The following is a 21,428-nucleotide window of genomic DNA, read 5'->3' on the forward strand; positions in this document are numbered from 1 at the left end:
TTTCCTGCTTCTTGGCAGGAGGTTGGACTGGATGGCCCATGAGGTCTCTTCCAACTCTATGAGTCACAGAATCATAGAATCAAAGAGTTGGAAGAGACCTCATAGGCCATCCAGTCCAACCCCTATGATTCTCCTCTCTGAGTTATTATTATTGAGACCTTACAGGGTGTTTCAAAATGATGGGCCTGATTTGGAGCCATGATCTCTGCAACCACAAACTGCCCATCAATTGGGTGGGAATTGAGAGGCTTGAAGTCCAAAACACCTGGAGGGAGGAAGTTTGCCCAGGCTTGAAATAAATAACTGAAGATCCCAATCTCTTCCTTGAAATTAGAGCAGCAGGTGTCAGAGAAGGCAGGAGAAGGGCAGGAGGTGTGGCTTGGCAAGGCAAGAGTATTTATTTCCCTCCTGCTTCTTAAGGTGTAGTAGTCGCTCTGTCTGCTCTTCCTGCAGCTCCTCTCTCGAGGGATTTCTAGCTCCGCAAGGCTTGGTCTCCGGAGCTGAGCTCATCTGGCTCCAAAAAGCAAAGAGGGAAAGCGCCTTCTCTTCTCCATCGCTCCCTAAAGAGACGCAGAAAGGAAAGTCGGGGAAAAGATGTCTGTGCGCAACGCGGTTGTAACGGCTGCGTTTTCTCTCCTGGCGGTAAGGCATCTCCTAGAGCAGGCATGGGCAAACTTCGGCCTTCCCTCCAGGTGTTTTGGACTTTAACTCCCACAATTCCTAACAGCCGGTAGGCTGTTAGGAATTGTGGGAGTTGAAGTCCAAAACACCTGGAGGGAGGGCCGAAGTTTGCCCATGCCTGGTGTAGACCCTCTTGTTGTTGTTGTTGTGTGCCTTCAAGTCATTTCCTATCAATCCCAATCCTAAAGCGAATTATTGTAGGGTTTCTTGGCAAGACTCCTTCCAAACAGCTTTGGCATTGCCTTCTGAGGTTGAAAGAGTGTACTTTGCCCAAGTTCTTGCTTGGCTTCTATTTCTAGAGCATTAGGGGCCCTTCCACACAGCCCTATATCCCAGAAAATCCCACATTATCTGAATGTGAACTCAGAAAACCCAGTTCCAAGCAGATATTGTGGGATTTTCTGCCATGATATTCTGGTATATAGGGCTGTGTTGAAGGGTTATAGGCAGAGGTGGCCCTAGGTAATTTTCAATGGTAAGCAAACAGTATTTTGGCGCCCCCCAACCAATCATTGATATATATTTTCTGTTGTCGTGGGAGCTCTGTGTGCCATATTTGGTTCAATTCCATCATTGGTGGAGTTCAGAATGCTCTTTGATTTTAGGTGAACTATACATCCAAGTAACTACAACTCGCATATGTCAAGGTCTATTTCTCCCCAAGAGCACCTCAAGAGCGCCCCTGGGCAAAATCAACTATACTGCGAATGCTTACTTTGCGTAATGGGTTGAGCCGCCCCTGGTTATAGGGCTGTGTTGAAGGGCCCTGAGCCCGTGGTGGTGCTGTGGGTTAAACTGCCGAGCTGCTGAGTTTGTTGACCAAAAGGTCGCAGGTTTGAATCCGGGGAGCGGTGTGAGCTTCCATTGTCAGCCGCAGCTTCTGCCAACTTAGCAGTTCGAAAACATGCAAATGTGAGTAGATCAATAGGTACTGCTCTGGTGGGAAGGTAATGGCACACCATGCAGTCATGCCAGCCACATGACCTTGGAGGTGTCTACGGAAAATGCTGGCTCTTCAGCTTAGAAATGGAGATGAGCTCCACACCCAGAGTCAGACATGACCAGGCATGTAGCCGGGGGGCTTGAGGGGCTTCAGTCCCCCCCCCCCTCCGAGATTCTCAGGGTGGTATGCGAAAAGGCCTTACTGGTACATTATTTAAATTGTTATGTTTATTGATATCATGATCTGATCACCATGCTCAATATATCCCATATGCATGGGGGTATTGGGGTAACGATACAAAAGGTTTGCTAGGGTAGACCCTCTTTCACTCAGACTCAGCCCCCCCCCCCCCAATCAAACTCAGCTCCCGCCGAATCAAAATCCTGGCTATGGGCCTGGACACGACTGGACTTAATGTCAAGGGAAAACCTGAAGGGCCCTAGGTAACATGACAGCCTCTTGTTATTATTCTGATTATCATTGAGATTTTTGTGATTGGGACCTAAGACCCTAAGATCATTCGGGCAGCCCTGCTCATTGTCCCCCCATCATCGCAATTGCATTTGGTGAGGACAAGGGACGGGGCCTTTTCTGTGGTGGCTCCTCGGCTGTGGAACTCCCTCCCAAGCAAAATTAGATCTGCTCCATCCCTCCTGATCTTTCGGAAACAAGTGAAATCCTGGCTATGGAATCAGGCCTTTGCAGACTAGGCTGGCCTGCTGGCAAAGCAATGGCTTTAATGGATTTGACTGACTGCTTTTAGGATGATGACTTAAATTGGTGACTGTTTGACTGTTTGAATGTTTTTATTTAAATTGTATATTTATGCTTCTGGTTGTGGGCACCATGGTGTGCCAGTTGTTAGCCGCCCTGAGTCCCTCTGCAGAGATTGAGATAGGACGGGATACAAATGTCCGAAATAAATAAATAAATAAATTATTATTATTATTATTGTGAACTTACTTTGTGCCCCACCTTTCTCCCCCTGGGGACTCAAGGAGGCTAATAATCCCACACAAAGGGCCCTTCCACACAGCCATATAACCCAGAATATCACGGCAGAAAATCCCACAATATCTGCTTTGAATTGAGCTATCTGAGTCCACCCTGCCATATATTCTAGTTCAAAGCTGAAAAGTCTCACTGTTTCAGCTGTGATGAAGGGGACTTAGGTAAAGGTTTTCCCTGCCATTAAGTCTAGTCATGTCCGACTCGGGGGGGGGGGGGGGGTGATGCTAATTCCATTTCTTAGCCAAAGAGTTGGCATTGTCCGTAGACACCTCCTAGGTCATGTGGCCAACATGACTGCATGGAGCACCATTTTGTATTGCACTTTTTAAATTTGGAAGGGGCCTTAGTAAAGTTTAAAGAGTGCAATACAATAATAATAATAATAATAATAATAATAATAATAATAATAATCAATTAAATAGTAACTGTGTCTCTCATTCAGTATCAGCCATGGGTTGAGGTTCTGGGTTTTTGCCTGCCACTTTGGACTCTCGCTTGCTGAGGTGTTCCTGCGAGTATCTCAGTAGATCTTAGAAAGCTATTTCTTGATTTAAGGCATTGGAATGCTGGCCAATATCTGAACAGAGGATGGGCTGAAGGTGTCACTGTCTGGGTCTTTTCATTATTGGCTGCTACTTCCTGGCTAAACACAGTATCATTTCTCCAGTGGTGTTAGGCATAGGCATCGTGTGATAATGTGGCATGTCTCACTAAGAGCCACATCCACTGTTTTAGCATGGTGAGATCAGAAGCCAGTGAAGCTGTTGCAACAAGGGAGTTATGCTCTCTCTGTAGCCATCCCTAGGTAACAATCTGGTTGCACACCTATGAAACAGTGTGACTTCTACATTGTTGTCTTTTAGTATTCATGCATCTCAACTTATTCTGGGTAAATTATTCTCCAGAGAAATGCACATGTTTTTATGTGCAAACAACATGTTTTTTGCTCCAAAGATGCAGTTTTGCATATTTTTGACTCAGAAAATCTCATGTGTTTCATCAAACAACAATGTCCCCAGAATTCTTTCAGTGAGGAGAAACTAGTCATTCATTCTTTCATGTAAAGATAAAATCTGTTGTTCATTTCTATTAAGTTGACTTTGACTTATGGTGACTCTATGAATGAAAGACCTTCAGTCCACCCTGTTATCACCAGCTTAGCTCAGACCTTGCTCAAGGCAGTGGCTGGCTTCCTTGATTGAAAATATCTACGTGCAATGCTGTCTTCCTCTTTTTTTTCTTTTTTCTGTATTACCATGCATTAGTATCTTTTCAAATGAGTCATATTTTCTCTTAATATAATAAATTTTGTTGTTATGTTCCTTCAAGTAGGTTCTGCCTTAGGGCCACTGAGTTTTCTGGCCAGAGAGAAATGGACTTTCATAGTCAAGTGAGGATTGAAACCCTGGGATTCAAATCTTTTGACAGAAGTCAGAAAAATTGAATAAAGTGGAGAAAGAAAATTACTGCATGTCAGAAAGGGCTTAAATACCCTCAAGGGCCCAGATTCCATCTGCTCTTGAAAGCTAAACAAGGTCAGCTCTAGTCAGTACTTGGGAGATTTCCAGTGAACACAGGTGCTGAAGGCTGCCTTTCAGAAGAAGGAACTGGTAAAACCACCTCTGCGTATTTCTTGTCTAAGAAAACTCTGGAATTCATGGGGTTACCATAAGTTGACAGGTGACTTCAAGGCACATATATGGATACACGCAACAGAAAGAGATGTGAAATAGGCTGGGTACAATGTTCATATATGAAGACACATTGTTTTCAGAAATGACAAGGATAATAATATTTCTTGTTGGAAACCTTACATGGTGCATAATTTGGTTGTAATCATACCAGAAAGCACAAAATAAGATTTTCCTCAGTCAGATTAATGATAAAGGAGCAACACATGCACAATCTTATATGACCAAAATATTCTGAATGGATGCAGTCGGGCATGCTCGATGCATGGCAGTGTGGTGTGCATGTGCAAGTGAAGGAGAGGGTGCAAGGCTAGAGGGAGGCTCGTGGCAGTGAGTCTCTTCAAGGCATGGGGGTTCTGTGTGGGAAGTTTGGCTCAATTCTGTCATTGGAGGGGTTCAGAATTCTCTTTGATTGTAGGTGAATGATAAATTCCAGCAACTACAACCCTCAAATGTCAAGGTCTATTTTCCCCAACTCCACCAGTGTTCACATTTGGGCATATTGAGTATTCGTTAGGCCTGGGTGGTTTCGTTTCGTTAATTCGTAATTCATTAATAATTCGTTAATTTTTCCAATTACAAAACGATAACGAACCATTCTGGAGCAATTATTTAAAAAAAACATTTTGTAAATGCTTCGTATTTCGTTATTGTATTCGTTTTGTTATTGTTCTGAGGGCGTTTCGTTATTATTTCCGCATGTCTGGGCCAGTTTTATGGTTTAATTAGTGAAAAAAAATTATAATATCACACCAACAGTCAAGAACAGAGGGAGAGGGAAGCTTCAGAAGTTTTTGGAGGTTTTTTAGTGTATTTCGCAGTCGCATCCGCCATTAACGAATCGATTCGTTATTGTTTCTGAAATCGATTCGTTAATTTTTTACCATTTACGAAATTTCGTAAATATCGAACTTTTTAAAAGGAAAATTTTGTAATTATTTTAAATATCGAAACAAAAAAACCCCCCAAATACAAATCGATTTTAGAAACAAATTTTTGCGTTGTTACCCAGGCCTAGTATTCGTGCCAAGTTTGGTCCTGATCTGTCATTATTTGAGTCCACAGTGCTCTCTGGATATTGGTGAACTGCAACTCCAAAACTCAAGGTCAATGCCTACCAAATCCAATATTTTCTGTTGGTCATGGGGGTTGTGTGTGCCAAGTTTGGTTCAATTCCATCGCTGGTGGAATTCAGAGTGCTCTTTGATTGTAGGTTAACTATATTTGTGCAAACTTTGATCCAGTGAATGAAAATACATTCTGCATATCATATATTTACATTACAATTCACAACAGTAGCAAAAATGCAGTTATGAAGTAGCAACAAAAATCATTTTATGGTCGGAGGGTTGTGGCATTAGGCAGGTTAAGAAACACTGCCTTAAATCCATTCTGAATTTTCTTCTTAATGTCCCCCAGACATTTGGGGCAGAAATGGGGTGAATGGCAGAGAGAATCCAGTCCTGCAGCAGTAGTTTCACCAATAGATGAAAGCACCAAATACGGATGCCACTGAATTATAAATGTGCTGTTTCAATTATCTATATTCTTTATTTTGCACCAAGAGCGTACATATATGATGTGTCAGTCAGCAAAATAGCTGAAATGCCATAGGTAATCCTACGTTCTTGTGAGTTCTGGAAGTATGTCAAAGAGCTTGACATTTTGTCTTGCTAGTTTTTACTACTTGGAAATTGGCCTTGACAAACAACCTGGTGCCTTTTTGATGTTTGGGACTACAACTCCCATAAACCCAAGTCAGCATGAGGTGTTAGTCCAGACCTCTGGAGAGTTCAAGTTTGCTTGCTACTATAGTAGGCATGATGAAATCCTAGATTTTTAGGATTTCAAGAGCACTGTAATAGTTTAACATTCTGTATCAGACCTGGATTTACCTTATCTATAAAGCCATTTCTTGCAAAACCTCCCATGAAGGTGATTGTACAACATTTCTATGCAATATGTTCTCAGAGCTTATCAGTTTTTTTTTTTTGCTTTCTTTTGACGAATGTGGGATGTATAATGTAGGCTTATACTAATGCATCCCAAATCTCTAGCGTTTATTTTTGGCTCGATGGCTGGCTACCAATTTTGAATCCTTAGTGTGATGATTTTACTTAATCTCAGTTTTCTTGTAAAGAGCAGAAAGAAGACTGCCTGGTTCTGCCCATGGCTATATTACTTTTTAAACAAATAACAGAACGATAACAATTTTATTTATTACATTTCATTTTGTGTCAAAAGCATTGCATAAAATAGTTTATCTAAAACTGATAAAATAAAGGGATCACAAACTGCTAGATAGTTTTAGACCAAAAACAGGCAAGAGCGACTGCATTGTCCATAGCTTTAAACAATTCTTCCTCTGTGCATGAGCCAGGACATTGTGGGCAAGCATACAGATGCAGAGTTGTTTGTTCTGCTCCGCAGTCACACAAGGTGGAGGATTCTTCTAGGTAGTGTCATTTTGCTAGTTTGTCTTTTGATCTGCCAACTCCACTTCTAAGTCTGTTCAGGGACTTCCAAGATAGCCATTCTTGGTTTGCCCCTTGTGGGGAAGAACAATAAATGCTCCAAAAGAAGTCACACAGTGTTTCATTGTGAAGCAATAACCTGAGTCCAGAACCCCCATTTGTGCTGTGATATTCTGGCCACAATAGCACACAGACAGGGAAAGTCATTCCAGTATTTCAAAAAGTAGACCTTGTTTTCTTTAACCTGGTCAAGTTGGACTTGGGCCTGACGACAGGGAATTGTCAAATTAACAATTTGCAATCAGTTCTGAGAGCCCTTTTGGCTGAAAAGTGGGATGAAAATACCTTAAATAAAACATGCTGGTTAGTTTATTTCAGGAGTGTTCATCTAAAATAATAATTTTGTGATGTTCTGGAAAGCACAGAATGATTTTCACCTGCCAGATACCACTTTCAGAGAAGTCTCATGGTACGGTATTTGTACAATGATTTCAAGAATTATTCCTTTGTGAGCTCATTGAAAATTAAGCCTCTCTGTCTTCTTCACACTTGGACAACCGGGTTCTAGTCCTACTCTTTATTTTATTTTAAATTCATTTTTCTCCCAGCATGAAGCATTAAAGTTTTATGGGTTATACATGTCAAGTATATTTTGGAGAAAAGTTGCTTTTGTCAGCAATAACTGGACAGTTTCCAAACAGAGAGGGCATATCACTTCTATAAGCGCATTTTAATCTTTACTTTTTAAGGCACTTTGGAGTTTGGAAACTTCATCTTGGTAGGTCTTGCCATCTAGATCTCTTTTGGCCTGACTATGGAATACACACAATTTAGGTCAACCTGGTAGACAAACTGCAATGGGAAATAAACCAGGAATGTATGTCCCTGTAGGGTCTGATGGACATATCAATTGCTTTTGATACAGTCACTCTTTTGGACTGTGTTTCTGGGATAGGATTTGTGGACCTTGTTCTACAATCATTCCAGTCCTTCTTGAAAAGGGTGCTGATTCAAGATGCTTGTTTGACACCCTGGTCATTGGCTCGGAGCTTGGGACTGTCCTTCATGCTGTTTAAAATCAACATGAATCAGCTGGGAGAGATCATCTGAAGCTTTGTGCGGGGGGGGGGGGGGGGTTGCATTTGCCACCAATGTGTAGATAGCATTCAGCTCTCTTTCTTTCCCTCCATTTTTGGAGGTGTTGGTTATCAATAATGGAGTGAATGATGAAGAAACTGCAACTTAAACCAGTCAAGATGAAGGTATTCTAGCCAATTGTAAAAAAGATCCAGGAATACAGATTTGGCCTGATGGGGTTGGACCCTCCCTCCACCCAAACCTCAGGTTTACAACTTGTGTGTACTCTTGGATTCATGTCTGAACCTGAACGTCCAGGTTTCAACAGTGTACGGGAGTGTATTTGCAGTGTTAAAATTAGTGAAACACCTGCATTTCTTGCTCGAAAAGGGAGTTCTGGCTACAGTGATACATACCTTGGTTAGTTACATTCCATTTGGATTACTGTAACTTGGGGCTGTCTTTGTAAAATGTTCAAGAACTTCAGTGGGTCCCAAATGCCAGGGCTAGGTTGCTGACTGGAAGTGATTCCAGAAATCATTTAATGTCATTGATGAAACAGCTTCAGCAACTACCAGTCTGTTTCTGGGTTGAATTCACAGTGATTTTGAAGATCTCCATAATGTTTAGGTAGAATTTCTTTAGTCTAAATATATTACTCTTTGTCCGAGTCTCTTGAGCAGCAGAAAACATGCATGTTCCATCCTCAATATGACCTTCGTCATGTCATCTCTTAACATTACTACCCAATTCCATAAACTGCTTCTTGTAGGGCATGGTTTCCAGACCTTTAATCACACTAGTTGCCTTCCTTAGTGTCAGCTTATCAATATCCTCTTTGAACTGTGGTGCCCAGAATTAGACATAATATTCCAGGTGAGTTTTTGGTTATGTTCCAAGAGCTGAAATTAAGCATGGTTTCCTTCCTCTTGAATCTAGTTAATGTCTAGTCCTACATGACATTTGTTGCTCAATGTAGTTTTCTTAATAAAGTTTAACTTTGCTATTTATATAAGTTAAAAAAATATCTGATTGTATTCCAAGGAAACAAGTAATCTTTTTCTACTGAATTAATTGCTCATGACCTTTTGTTATGATTACAATTATTGATCTGATTTATAAGACAGTTCAAATAGAGGGGAGCAAAGTTCTTTGAAAGGACACTCAGTCCAACTTCCAATTTTTAAATTAAGGCTTCCTGATGTAATCACTTATACATCATAGGCAAATAAATTGTGGCTGTGGGCTACATTTAGCCCATAAGGCTCCAGTTGAAGACTTTTGATGCCTCCAAAACCCAGGACTTCCAGTTGAGAGTATGATTGTTTTTTATCCCAAATATCCATCAGTAGCCCAAAATTCCTGGAAAACACTGTGTCATGGGCCCCTTCCACACAGCTGTATAAAATTCACATTGTACTGGATTATACAGCAATGTGAACTCAGTCAACCCAGTTCAAAGCAGATATTATGGATTATTTACCTTGATGTTCTGAGTTATGTGGCTGTGTGGAAGGGCCACGGTTCCCATATACCTTTTAAAACCTCAAAACACCAAACAAATTGTTCTGAAATCATCCCCAAATGAAATGGAAAGCAGCCTGATGTCTCCCACCCCTCTGCAGTTGCTCCCCACCTCGAGCTATATGCATACCATTGCAAAGTTACTTCAGTTAAGCTTAACTACAAACAGTAGGTTCAAGTTACAACGTGCCAGTCTAAAATGGTATTTGTTTCTATGGAGGCATATGGGCAAAGGTCATTTCAGAAACAAATGTGGTAAACAGAAATAGAAAGGGGTGCTAGTGATCTCAGCAGTAGTTGTTCAAGGAGTGGCTTATTTGAATTGGTTTTAACTGGTTTTACATACTTAGATTTTACCTGATAAATGATGCACATTTTAGTCTTTCCATATTACAGTATTGCTATTTATTGTTTTAAATTTAAATAGGAAGTTACCCTGAGATCTTCAGATACAGATGGGATAAAAATATTTAAGAGAGTGGATGAATAAGTAATAAAAGGATGCCATATACTTTCATAGAGTCATAGAGTTGGAAGAACATTGAGTCCAACTCTGTGCTCATTCAATGTCTCCAATGAGAGCATCCTAGCAGGTTGCTGTCCAGCCTCCTTTTGAAGATATCTGGTGAAAATGATCCAACCAACTGCTTCTTTGGGCAATCGGTTTTACTGCTGAATTGTTCTTCCTGTCAAGACAATACCGACTTTACTGTTATTTCAAGCATTAGACCTGGTCCTACCTTCTGAGGCAGCAGAGACCAGACATATCCCTTCCACATAGCTGAATAAAATAACACATTTTCTGCTTTGAATTGGAATATATGGCAGTGTGGACTCAGATAACCCAGTTTGAAGCAGATATTGTGGGATTTTCTGCCTTGAAATTCTGGGTTATATGGCCGTTTGGAAGGGCCCTGTGACAGCCCTTGAGATATTTAGAGAGTGGGTTTGTGTCACCTTATTGTTTTTCTCCAACTTGTTTCTATTGTTCTTAAAGCAAGACACCCAGAGCTGAACTCAATACTCTGGATAAGACGGGGGAGGAGCATGGGAAAGGGGGGAAGAGAATACTCTGGATAAGGTTTAACCAGTACGGAGTACAGGGGGGCTATTATTTCTCTCAACTTAGAAATTATGGGTTGTTGTAGGTTTTTTGGGCTATATGGCCATGTTCTAGAAGCATTCTCTCCTGACATTTCACCTACATCTATGGCAGGTAGCCTCAGAGGCAGAAAATCCCACAATATCTGCTTTGAACTGGGTTATTTGAGTGCACATTGCCATATATTTCAGTTCAAAGCTGGAATGTCTCCAGAAGAGGGCGGCAAAAATGATCAAGGGTCTGGAGAACAAGCCCTATGAGGAGTAGTTTAAAGAGCCAGGCTTGCAGAATAGAAGGCTGAGAGGAGACATGATAGCTGTGTATAAATATGTGAGGGGAAGTCATAGGTAGGAGGGAGCATGCTTGTTTTCTGCTGCCCTGGAGACTAGGATGTGGAACAATGGCTTCAAACTACAGGAAAGGAGATTCCACCTGAACATTAGGAAGAACTTCCTGACTGTGAGGCTGGATGGGTATCTGTCAGGGGTGCTTTGAATGTGATTTTCCTGCTTCATGGCAGGGGTTGGACTGGATTGCCCTTGAGGTCTCTTCCAACTCTATGATTTTACGATTCTATCTTCAAAAATTGGCACTATCAACAAGGGTCAATAGCTCTTCTTAATTTGGTTTGACCACTTTTTCAAAATTATCCAATGATTTCTTTTTAAAAAATAAGAATGTGTTAGAAATTTAAAACCACCTGTGGGGCAGCAGGGATACTTGCTCACAACTTACCCATTATCTTTTCAGATATATTTCTATTACTCTTTTATAGCTTTATTGCCTGTGAGCACTACCTATGCACTTCCTTGTGAGTATCAATCCAACGATATTTGAGGCCAGAAGAACCATGTGGAACTCAAGACTTTCTCTTCATTTTTTTAAATTACAGAAATCACAATTTTGTGCTGAATTCCATTTCAGAAAGAATTCTATCCCATTCGATCACAAAACATACATGATGAAACATGTTTTTACCAGCTTAGAGTCATTGTTAAATTTTTATATATTCGTTTTTTTAAAAAACCTAATTGATTAGATTGATGCAAACACTGGATCATGTTTCAAGCAGGAAACAGCTCTTCATTAACCTTTGTTGAAAGGTTGAGCAGAGAGCTTTGTTTTTGTTAAGAGATTAACTGCATTCTTGCGAAACGAAGTGAAGAACTGTCCTACGATATGCCTTGATAGAGTCAACAGAGAGCAGTTTAAAATAAAGTTGGATATGCACCAGTTAACATGAATAAGGCATGTTGCATATCCCAGTTCTTAGGATTCATAGCAATCTCTTCATTTGTTTCTTTTACAATGGAGTGGTTCTGCATCGCTTGGCGGCCTGAGGGACTAGTCGAATAGCTGTGGCTACTGGTTTCTCCACCTTTCTCCACCTCCTCCAACCCCCTCTTCTTTAAACAAAATACAAGGAAGGAACAAGCCGCATTCTTCTAGTAACAGATTATATTGCATGAAATTACATTGAGATATGTTTACTGATACAGTATACAGTTGGCCCTCTGCATTTGTGGGTTTGATTAGTATGTTCTCTTTAGAAGACTATAGGTCCCCCTGCATTGACCATAGGGTCAAACTGCAAGATCTAGCGATACCTGAGAAGGTGTTGTTTCAGGTTTAAAAATGCAGAGGTTTTTAAATTGCTAGTTTCCCTACTTTTGATCCCATGTCCTTTACCCCAGCAAATGAGGAGGGTCCGCTGTAGATGAATACAGTGGGATCTTGTAGCCCCTTTGAGACTAACCGAGTCCCCTTCCACACATCTGTATAAAATCCCACATTATCTGCTTTGAACTGGGTTATATGGCTGTGTGGACTTGGATAACCCAGTTCAAAGCAGATATTGTGGGATTATCTGCCTTGATATTTTTGGGTTTTATGGCTGTGTGGAAGGGCCCTGAGAGAAAGAAGTCAGTAAAACTACTTTTTTTGTAGACTGTTATTGCTATTCACATACACAGTCTGCTCATAAAAGTTTGTTCCTTGACACATCACTCCATGCTTTTTATGAAGTAGACTTATATCTACAACCGCTTATGCTGTCAACTTCTTTCAGCAAGTCTTAATTTTTTTAACAGCCTTTATATTCTGCCATTCTCACCCTGAAGGGGACTTAGGGTGGATCACAGAACACATACATGGCAAACATTCAGTGCCATTAGATATACACGACACACAGATATGTGTCTCGGCATTTTTTCAACTTCGCTGTCCTGGAGGTTATGCTTGATTCCAGCCACAGGGGGGTGCTGTTGCTCCATCGTCTATGACAAGCCTTTTTGATCACAGGCTTTCCTCCTGTTCTTTGATTGCTGGCTTTTTTACAGTGCCATAAAATACCTCCCCATGTAGGCAGTGTCTAATTTTTCTACTCACAACTACAGCTGTTTTCAAACTACTTAGGTGGACAGTAAGCTGGGCTGAAGTTCGGGTGCTCACCCCAACCCAGGCACAAACTCCCAACCTTTCAGTTGGGAAAGATCTGTTGCTGCTGGTAATTAACCAGCTGTGCAAAAGCCCAACCTTGACCTTGTAGTCATAAAGGTGCTACAAGACCTTTTGAATACTGATCCAGGTGTTTTTAAGTAGTCAAATTTCATCCAATGTACATAATTTTGATTTGGATGAACTTGATTAACTCATCATTGTCCCAGTTTTCCAGCTGGTTTTCCAGCTGGTTCTCTCCCCACCTTCCACATTCACCACTTGTCTTCAGCTTGCTTCAGTTGTTGCAAACTATATTTAAAATGCAAACATATTTTGCACTCAAATAGCTCAGCAGAGAGGATCTTGGCCTTCCCAGTAGGCCCAGGCAAAAGCCAATTGCTACATCTTGCTTGTCCTTCATCATCAATATCATTGTGTGATATTGCATTGCCCACATCCATACATGTCCCTCAGAAAAGTTGGAAGTTTTGTGCTGTTTCTTAGTTTGTTGATCTGTAAGGTGGAAGTAATAAAACTAACAGTTTTTGCTAGGACAAATGATGTATGCAAAGTGGCCTGTTACATTCTGTAAAAATGTAAAATTAGTAATAATGTGTATAGCACATGGGTCCCACTCTGACTGTTAGGATTGCTTTTCAAAGAATCCTGAGATTTGTTGTTTGGACAGAGCTTACTGGCAAAGAATTCAAAACACCTTGTGAAACTATGGATTCCTAGGAATCCATAGGATGGGCCCATGACAGTTGCCTCTGCACCAACATGGTATAATTATTTAGTAGAAAAGTTTCCTACGTCATTATTTTAATGAATGCGAGTACTGGTGGTACATCCTGTGCTTTAAAAAAGAGGGAGACTAATTAGAAAATGAGAGCCTTTAGTGTGCTGTTCATTTGCTTTTCACTGGTGCTGTCTGCTGATTGAGAAATAGTAAGAGGTGGGTGTATGCTTCAGTCCCACCTGGGTAAACCTCTGTTGTAAAATCCTACAGTTATCTTTCTGTTAAGCTGAAACATCCCATGTTTTGTATATCTTATCAGCTTGTGGAGGAAGTGAACTGGACCCCTTCGCCATCCAGGTGGTAAAAGTCCAGGGAAAGGAATGTCCAATCCAATAGGAAAAGGAATGTCTCAGCAGGCTACAGAAAGCAGGCTAAAGCTGAAATCCTTTCCTTTAATTTCTGGGCACTTCTGCCCCTTCCACACAGCTGAATAAAATTCCACATTTCTGCTTTGAACTGGGATATATGGCAGTGTGGGCTCAGATAACCCAGTTCGAAGCAGATATTGTGGGATTTTCTGCCTTGATATTCTGGGTTATATGGCTGTGTGGAGGGGCTCTAAGTTCTGTTGAGAGCAATGTGATAAACTTTGCAATTGATATAAAAGAATGTGCTGTAAAGCTATGTAAATGGTCCCTTGGATAATAATACTGTACAGGCAGTCCCTGAGTTACAAACATCTGATTTATGTACTAGTTGCAAAGGAGGCAGGGGGTTGAGAAAACAGGAAATGAGAAAAATCTACCCCTAGTAAGGGAAATTCACTCCTGGAAGAGTCATCATGGGGAAAAGGTATCTCCACTGAAGCTTTCTCATCAATCCTTGTTTCCACAACAACTCATAATTTTCAAAATCCAATTGTCACAGGGTCGGAAAGTGAAGGGAAATCTTCTGAACAGGGGCACACACAGCAACACAAATGTTACAAATGTATTAACCCTTTCCAAAATGAAAATGGAAAACCTTTTTTTCTTTGGCTGGAGTTATACTTAAAAGATATACGTGTTCCAACTTGCATATAAATTCAACTTAAGAACAAACATGCAGAACTGACTGTTAGTATATAGAGTACCACAATGGAAATGCTCTGTCTACTGTCGCCAAACAGTTTCAGTCAGATAGTGTTCAAGGGCAGGCGGAGGAATCTCAGGGTAATAATGGTTCCTTGAAAAGGTGCTTGAAAGGGGCATATGTGTGTATGTATGCTCTATCTTTTTCTATTTATCATTTTTCCATCCATCTATCTATATAGTGTATGCGTGTCTATCCATAATTTATTAGACTTTGTGTTTCTTAATTTTAGTGACGTATTCTGTGCAACTGTGGTTGGTACTTGATATAAGCATGCTTCATGGCATCTCCAGAGTTGGCCTCTTGAAAATGCACCTATGCACTTTAGCATATGAAGAGGAGGAGGACTAGGACAGTTTAAATTAATTCCATCAGAATGCTGGCTAACTTATTTATACTTCATGGCTGCTATGATACATTTAAGTGAACACCTGTGATAGCCATTTCTAATGTATTTTAATTGTTTTATAGGGTGTTGTTGTTGTTCATTCGTTCAGTCATCTCCAACTCTTCGTGACCTCATGGACCAGCCCATGCCAGAGCTCCCTGTCGGCCGTCACCACCTCCAGCTCCTTCAAGGTCAGTCCAGTCACTTCAAGGATGCCATCTATCCATCTTGCCCTTGGTAGGCCCCTCTTCCTTTTGCCTTCCACTTTACCCAGCATAATTGTCTTCTCTAGGCTTTGCTGTCTCCTCATGATGTGGCCAAAGTACTTCAACTTTGTCTCTAGTATCCTTCCCTCTAGTGAGCAGCTGGGCTTTATTTCCTGGAGGATGGACTGATTGGATCTTCTCTCAGTCCAAGGCACTCTCAGCACTTTCCTCCAACACCACAGCTCAAAAGCATCGATCTTCCTTCGCTCAGCCTTCCCTAAGGTCCAGCTCTCACATCCGTAGGTTACTATAGGGAATACCATGGCTTTGACTAGGCGGATCTTTGTTGCCAGTCTGATGTCCCTACTCTTTACTATTTTATCGAGACTGGACATTGCTCTCCTCCCAAGAAGGAAGCATCTTCTGATTTCCTGGCCACAGTCTGCATCTGCAGTAATCTTTGCACCTAGAAATACAAAGTCTGTCACGGCCTCCACGTTTTCTCCCTCTATTTCCCAGTTGTCAATCATTCTTGTTGCCATAATCTTGGTTTTTTTTATTTTTAGCTGCAACCCAGCTTTTGCGCTTTCTTCTTTCACCTTGATTAGAAGGCTCCTCAGCTCCTCCTCGCTTTCGGCCATCAGAGTGGTGTCATCTGCATATCTGAGGTTGTTAATGTTTCTTCCAGCAATTTTTACCCCAGCTTTGCATTCATCAAGCCCCGCACATCGCATGATGTATTCTGCATACATGTTAAAAAGGTTGGGTGAGAGTATGCAGCCTTGCCGTACGCCTTTCCCAATCTTCAACCAGTCTGTTGTTCCGTGGTCAGTTCTTACTGTTGCTACTTGGTCCTTGTACAGATTCCTCAGGAGAGAGACAAGGTGGCTTGGGATGCCCATCCCACCAAGAACTTGTTTTATAGGGTATATGTCTTAATGTTAATTCATGTTATTAATGTTACTATGTCCTATTGGATTATTTTTATTCTGTTTCCATTTTGATGCTTAATTCTTTTGTTATAAGTTTACTGTTATTATTGTGCATTAGTCTGCATTTTTGATGTGTTTCTACTTATTTAAAGCATTGAATGTTTGCCTGCTTTTGTGTGTAAACCAGCCTGAGTTCCTTCGAAGAAAGAGAGGGTGGTCTTTGATGTTGTTATTAGGAACCATTTCTGGGGTTGCGTCTACTGTAGAAATACGGTAATACAGTTTGACGCAACTTTCACTGTTATGGCTCAGTGCTATGAATTTCTGGGATTTGTAGTTCTATGAGGCACCACCACTCATTGCCAGACCAGACTGAAGACCTTGTGGCAGTTAAAGAGCTGTAAAACTGCATTAATTATACAGTGTAGATGCACCCTAGGTTATAGTTTTGGCTCTAAGACTTCCCAGGGGCGTGTGAAAATGGGCCTCTCACCAGCATTTGAACTCCTTCTATCAATCTACATCAACCAATGGCAGGAGAATATTTAAGTGTGAAAAAGACAGGACACCAGGCCATGACTTTGAGATTAAGCCGCAAGTGAAAGAACAGGTTGAACAGCCTTCTAAGCCATCAGTCAGCCAGGTATCATTGGCTGCAAAGGACAGTTGTGTTTTTGTAATCCTGAAGTAAACATTTCTGAGTAAGCCTTTTGTGCCAAAACAAGTTGATGGGGTATTGGCCCAGGAAAAACTAACAGAATTGACTATGATGGCTAAGAAGTTTTCTACAATTTACACATGATAAAGGGGACTACCGGTAGCATATGTCATATGTTTGGCGGGAGAGCCATTGAACTTTTAGTGACAACTGGAGAAGGTTCCTGTTGTGTAGAAGTGGGAATTTCAGCATGTTTTGCTTGTTTCCCAGTTGTGTGGCAAACAGCAACATCTGAAATTTGCTCTTCTGCACAACTAGTAAAGGTACAGGAGCTGTCTCCAGTTTTGAACCCTATGGGCTTGTACTTACCTGTAGATGGGAGTATATTGCCAGGATTTATTTATTTATTTATCATATCAGAAGCAAACCAAGGGTACAGTTATAATGGGCTGCTACTTCCCGGCAGATGTCAGGTGGTGTAGTACCGGCTAAACAGTACAATTTCTCTAGTGATGTAGGGAGTAGACATCCTGTGATAATGCGGCATGTCTCATTACAAGCCACATCCACTGTTTTAACATGGTTCCACACTGGGCATGTGTATTCAGCAGCAGAGTAGCAAAGCACAAGGGCAGATATCTTCACTGTATTGCCAGGATGAAGTTAAGAAAAATGAAAGAAAAGTAATACTGGGCTCAGTGCTGAAGGAAATCTGCTGTTTTGACTTTTTAAAAGATCATAAAGCTTTCTGACTTTTTAAACCAACTTCAATACAAGATTTGAAGGTGTGCATGCACAACACATTTCCATAGTACAATGTAAATCATGAAAAGGTGAATTGAGAGCAAATATTTTATATTCTTTTGTGTTGTAGTAGTTTTGCCTGGCTTTTCAGTTGAAAGAACCGCTGTTAAGACAGAATTTTACTAAATTCCTTCTTGCTTCTCTTCATCCTTTCAGGTTCTTGCTATGAGCAGCTTGGTGCATGCACTGGATGTTAACAGCAGTCTAAGGAAGGCTGTCCACAAGAGAAGCAGCCAGGAGAGGACTTTGTCAAATTCTTCAGTGAGTAAGAGTTGCCTAAAATGCAAATATATTTGTTCTAGTCTTGCGTTCTGGTTCTTTTATTATATCCTTTGATGGAATGTTGGGTTAGTGGCTTTGTAGTTTGAGCTTGGCCATATTTTAGATCCTGGGCCTTTAATGGTACAAGTGAATGGACATTTCATTTACGTCGTGTTTGTGGTTGGCTATGAAAAAATTAAACTGTTGCTAATTCAGGATAGCTTGAAACATGTCATAGGCAGGAGGGAGCAAGCTTGTTTTCTGCTGCCCTGGAGACTAGGATCCGGAACAATGGCTTCAAACTACAGGAAAGGAGATTCCACCTGAACATGAAGAAGAACTTCCTGACTGTGAGAGCTGTTCAGCAGTGGAACTCTCTACCCCAGAGTGTGGTGGAGGCTCCTTTGGAGGCTTTTAAACAGAGGAGGCTCTTGGGGGTACCTTGAATGCAAGTTTCCTGCTTCTTGGCAGAATGGGGTTGGACTGGATTGTCCACGAGGTCTCTCCTAACTCTGTGATTCTATGATTTTCATGCTCTGTATGTATCACAATGGAAATGCATTGTTTCTCTTTCAGGACCCGGATCTCAAGCAATTGGACAGTATGCGTCCATTGCGTCGCACAAAAAGGAGATGGGTTATTACCACCCTAGAACTTGTGGAAGAAGACAAAGGACCATTCCCAAAAGCTATTGGAGAGGTAAAATATTTATGAAAGCTTCCTCCTTCTCCTCCAACACCTCATTATTCCTTCTTCTAGCTAGTCCTAGATATTTATAGCCTCCTGGCAGTGATCTCCAAAATCCCATAGCATCTGATGAAGTAGACTGTAGTCTAGGTAGAAAGAGACTTCAGACTGTAGAATCTACTTTGATTTTTTTAAAGTAGAAACACTAACCAGAGGCAGGTGCAAAAGGTTCATGTTGAGAATTTTAAAGAAAAATGCCTCTGAGCACATTCTTGGTCTATGGTTTTTAAAAAAGTTATCAGAACTGTTTCAAATCATTCATGCAGAAGTCCTAGATGTCGTCGTCGTCTTCTTCTTCTTCTTCTTCTTCTTCTTCTTCTTCTTCTTCTTCTTCTTCTAGTTCTTCCTCCTCCTCCTCCTCCTCCTCCTCCTCTTCTTCTTTTTCTTCCCCATCCTATTCCTCTTTCCCTTCCTCCTCCTCCTCCTCCTCCTCCTCCTCCTCCTCCTCCTCTTCTTCTTCATAAAGTTGGGAAAAGTGATTTGAAGAATCTAGTGCCTTTGCTGATTTGCTCTGTGAAAACTATGATTTTTTCTCATTCATAACAAAACTTTAGTCGAGATAATTTTTTTTCTGTGTCAGGAGCGATAATGAAGGTGTTAAGCATTAATCCTTGCTTTAATGGTGTTTAGCATTTAAGGATAAAGTTCATGAGAACCGAATCTATACGATTTCTACAGTGTTCATTCCAGCATTAGTCTTATAGATTCAGTTCTCGTGAATTTCACCCTCCTTTAATGCAAAACCTCACTGAAGCATTGCAGACCTGACTACTTTCTGACCAGCAGGATCTCATATTTTTTACATTAGATTGGCTTAATTGTAATTCCTTGGGAGAGCTATAATGTGATTTTTGTATTTATATGTGTTTTTAAAATGCAACTCATTTGAGCACTAATTTATCTGTGGTTTACATACAGGCTGAGTATCATTTATTCAGAATGCTTGGGACATGGAAGTTCATTTATGTTTCATACTGTATGTACCTTAAACCAGTGGTTCCCAACCTGTAGTCCGTGGACCACCAGCTGTCCGCAAGAATGAAAATATGGTCCATGGCCTCACCATTACCACAAAAGCACATAGCAACGAGAAAGACTAGTCTCGTGAAATGTCATGAAAGATTAGTACTACCACATCAGCTCTAGAGTATTAAATATGGTTTTCTGTGGGCAAGAAATATGATTTTCTGTGGATGGCATATGTTCTGTATCAGTTACTAGAGCTGATGTGGTCTATCCAATGCAATTTTCTGAATCAGCACTCAAATAACCAAATAACCAAACTAAAGTTGACCAAAAAACAATTCGTAACCCTTTTGGTACTAATGTTGGAGAGTGGTCCATAGTCAAAGTGGTCTCTGGTTTAAAAAAAAAAAGGCTGGGAAAAAGGCCTGAAGGCAATTTTATACAATGTTTCAATAATTTTGCGTGAAAAAAAAATGTTTGCATACATTGAACCATCATAAGGCAAAGGTGTCACAAAGGTGTAGACAATTTTACATTTTGGAATTTTGGATAAAGAATGCTCATTGCTCAATCTGAAAAATATATTTTTAAATAGATTAATCTTCAAATTGAAACTTTGCTCCTTTAATAAAGCCTGTATATCACCGATTTGTCTTGTTTTATAGCTCTTCAATGATGTTGCACAGGACGTGAATATAAAATATTTTATTAGTGGACCAGGTGTGGATGAATATCCAGAGGCTGGATTGTTTTCTATTGAAGATGATGCTAACGGACATGTATATGTCCATCGTACCATTGATCGAGAGAGCACCCCATCTTTCACGGTATTTATGGCTGAGAAAAAGCAGATGAGCATATATATATACAGGGTTAGTCAAAATGCATAGGCATCAATTGAATGGCTTATTGGCCTATGCATTTTGACTAACCCTGTACATTCCACATGTATCAGCTGTTATATGCTTATGAAGATAAAAATCCTTAATCATGCCGAGTGAGAGCTTTACTGTAGTGTAAATTATTTGATCACTACGCACAGCCAAAGTTTGTTTTCTATCAGTCTAGTAAATTCTGTAAATGTTTCCTATGTCTTCCTTCATGTCTAAGAATTCTGCAAGAGATGGCCACATGATAAGAAAAATGAGAGCCTGCACTTTAAAATGCTAATGTGATATTGTCCTAGGTGAGAGCCGTTCAGCAGTGGAACTCTCTGCCTCGGAGTGTGGTGGAGGCTCCTTCTTTGGAAGCTTTTAAACAGAGGCTGGATGGCCATCTGTCAGGGGTTATTTGAATGCAATATTCCTGCTTCTTGCCAGGGGGTTGGACTGGATGGCCCATGAGGTCTCTTCCAACTCTTTGATTCTATGATTCTATGATTCTAGGTCTGCATATTAGGCAAATGAACTTCACATTATGCAAATGATCTTGATTTTTTTGCTGGAGTTGTAAGCTGCCTTGAGTCCCTTCGGGTGAGAAAGGCAGGGTAGAAATGAAGTAAATAAATACATAAATTACATAATATAATTTTGTGTAGCTGGAAATTCTGTTTTTCTGGATGAATGATTTCTTGGTGTCATATTGAAGCATACGATAGAATCAAGATGGAGAACCTAGAAAATGCCCAGAGAAGCCCAGATAGGCTTCCAGAGCA

The 21,428-nt window shown here is 40.7% G+C and overlaps 1 protein-coding gene across 1 annotated transcript in view; it reads left to right on the forward strand.

Annotated features, from left to right (window-relative positions):
- The first annotated feature begins 461 nt into the window (after positions 1-461).
- The window catches only part of CDH26 (cadherin 26), a 42,205-nt gene continuing 21,238 nt past the window's right edge, over positions 462-21,428 (forward strand). The window contains exons 1-4 of the mRNA XM_060771638.2: positions 462-642; positions 17,957-18,061; positions 18,638-18,760; positions 20,440-20,601. Coding sequence (XP_060627621.2) covers positions 595-642; positions 17,957-18,061; positions 18,638-18,760; positions 20,440-20,601 — 438 coding nt within the window. The 5' untranslated portion in view covers positions 462-594. The remainder of the gene's footprint in view (positions 643-17,956; positions 18,062-18,637; positions 18,761-20,439; positions 20,602-21,428) is intronic.

The sequence above is a fragment of the Anolis sagrei genome, chromosome 4 (assembly GCF_037176765.1).
Source record: "Anolis sagrei isolate rAnoSag1 chromosome 4, rAnoSag1.mat, whole genome shotgun sequence".
Classification (NCBI taxonomy): Eukaryota; Metazoa; Chordata; class Lepidosauria; order Squamata; family Dactyloidae; genus Anolis; species Anolis sagrei.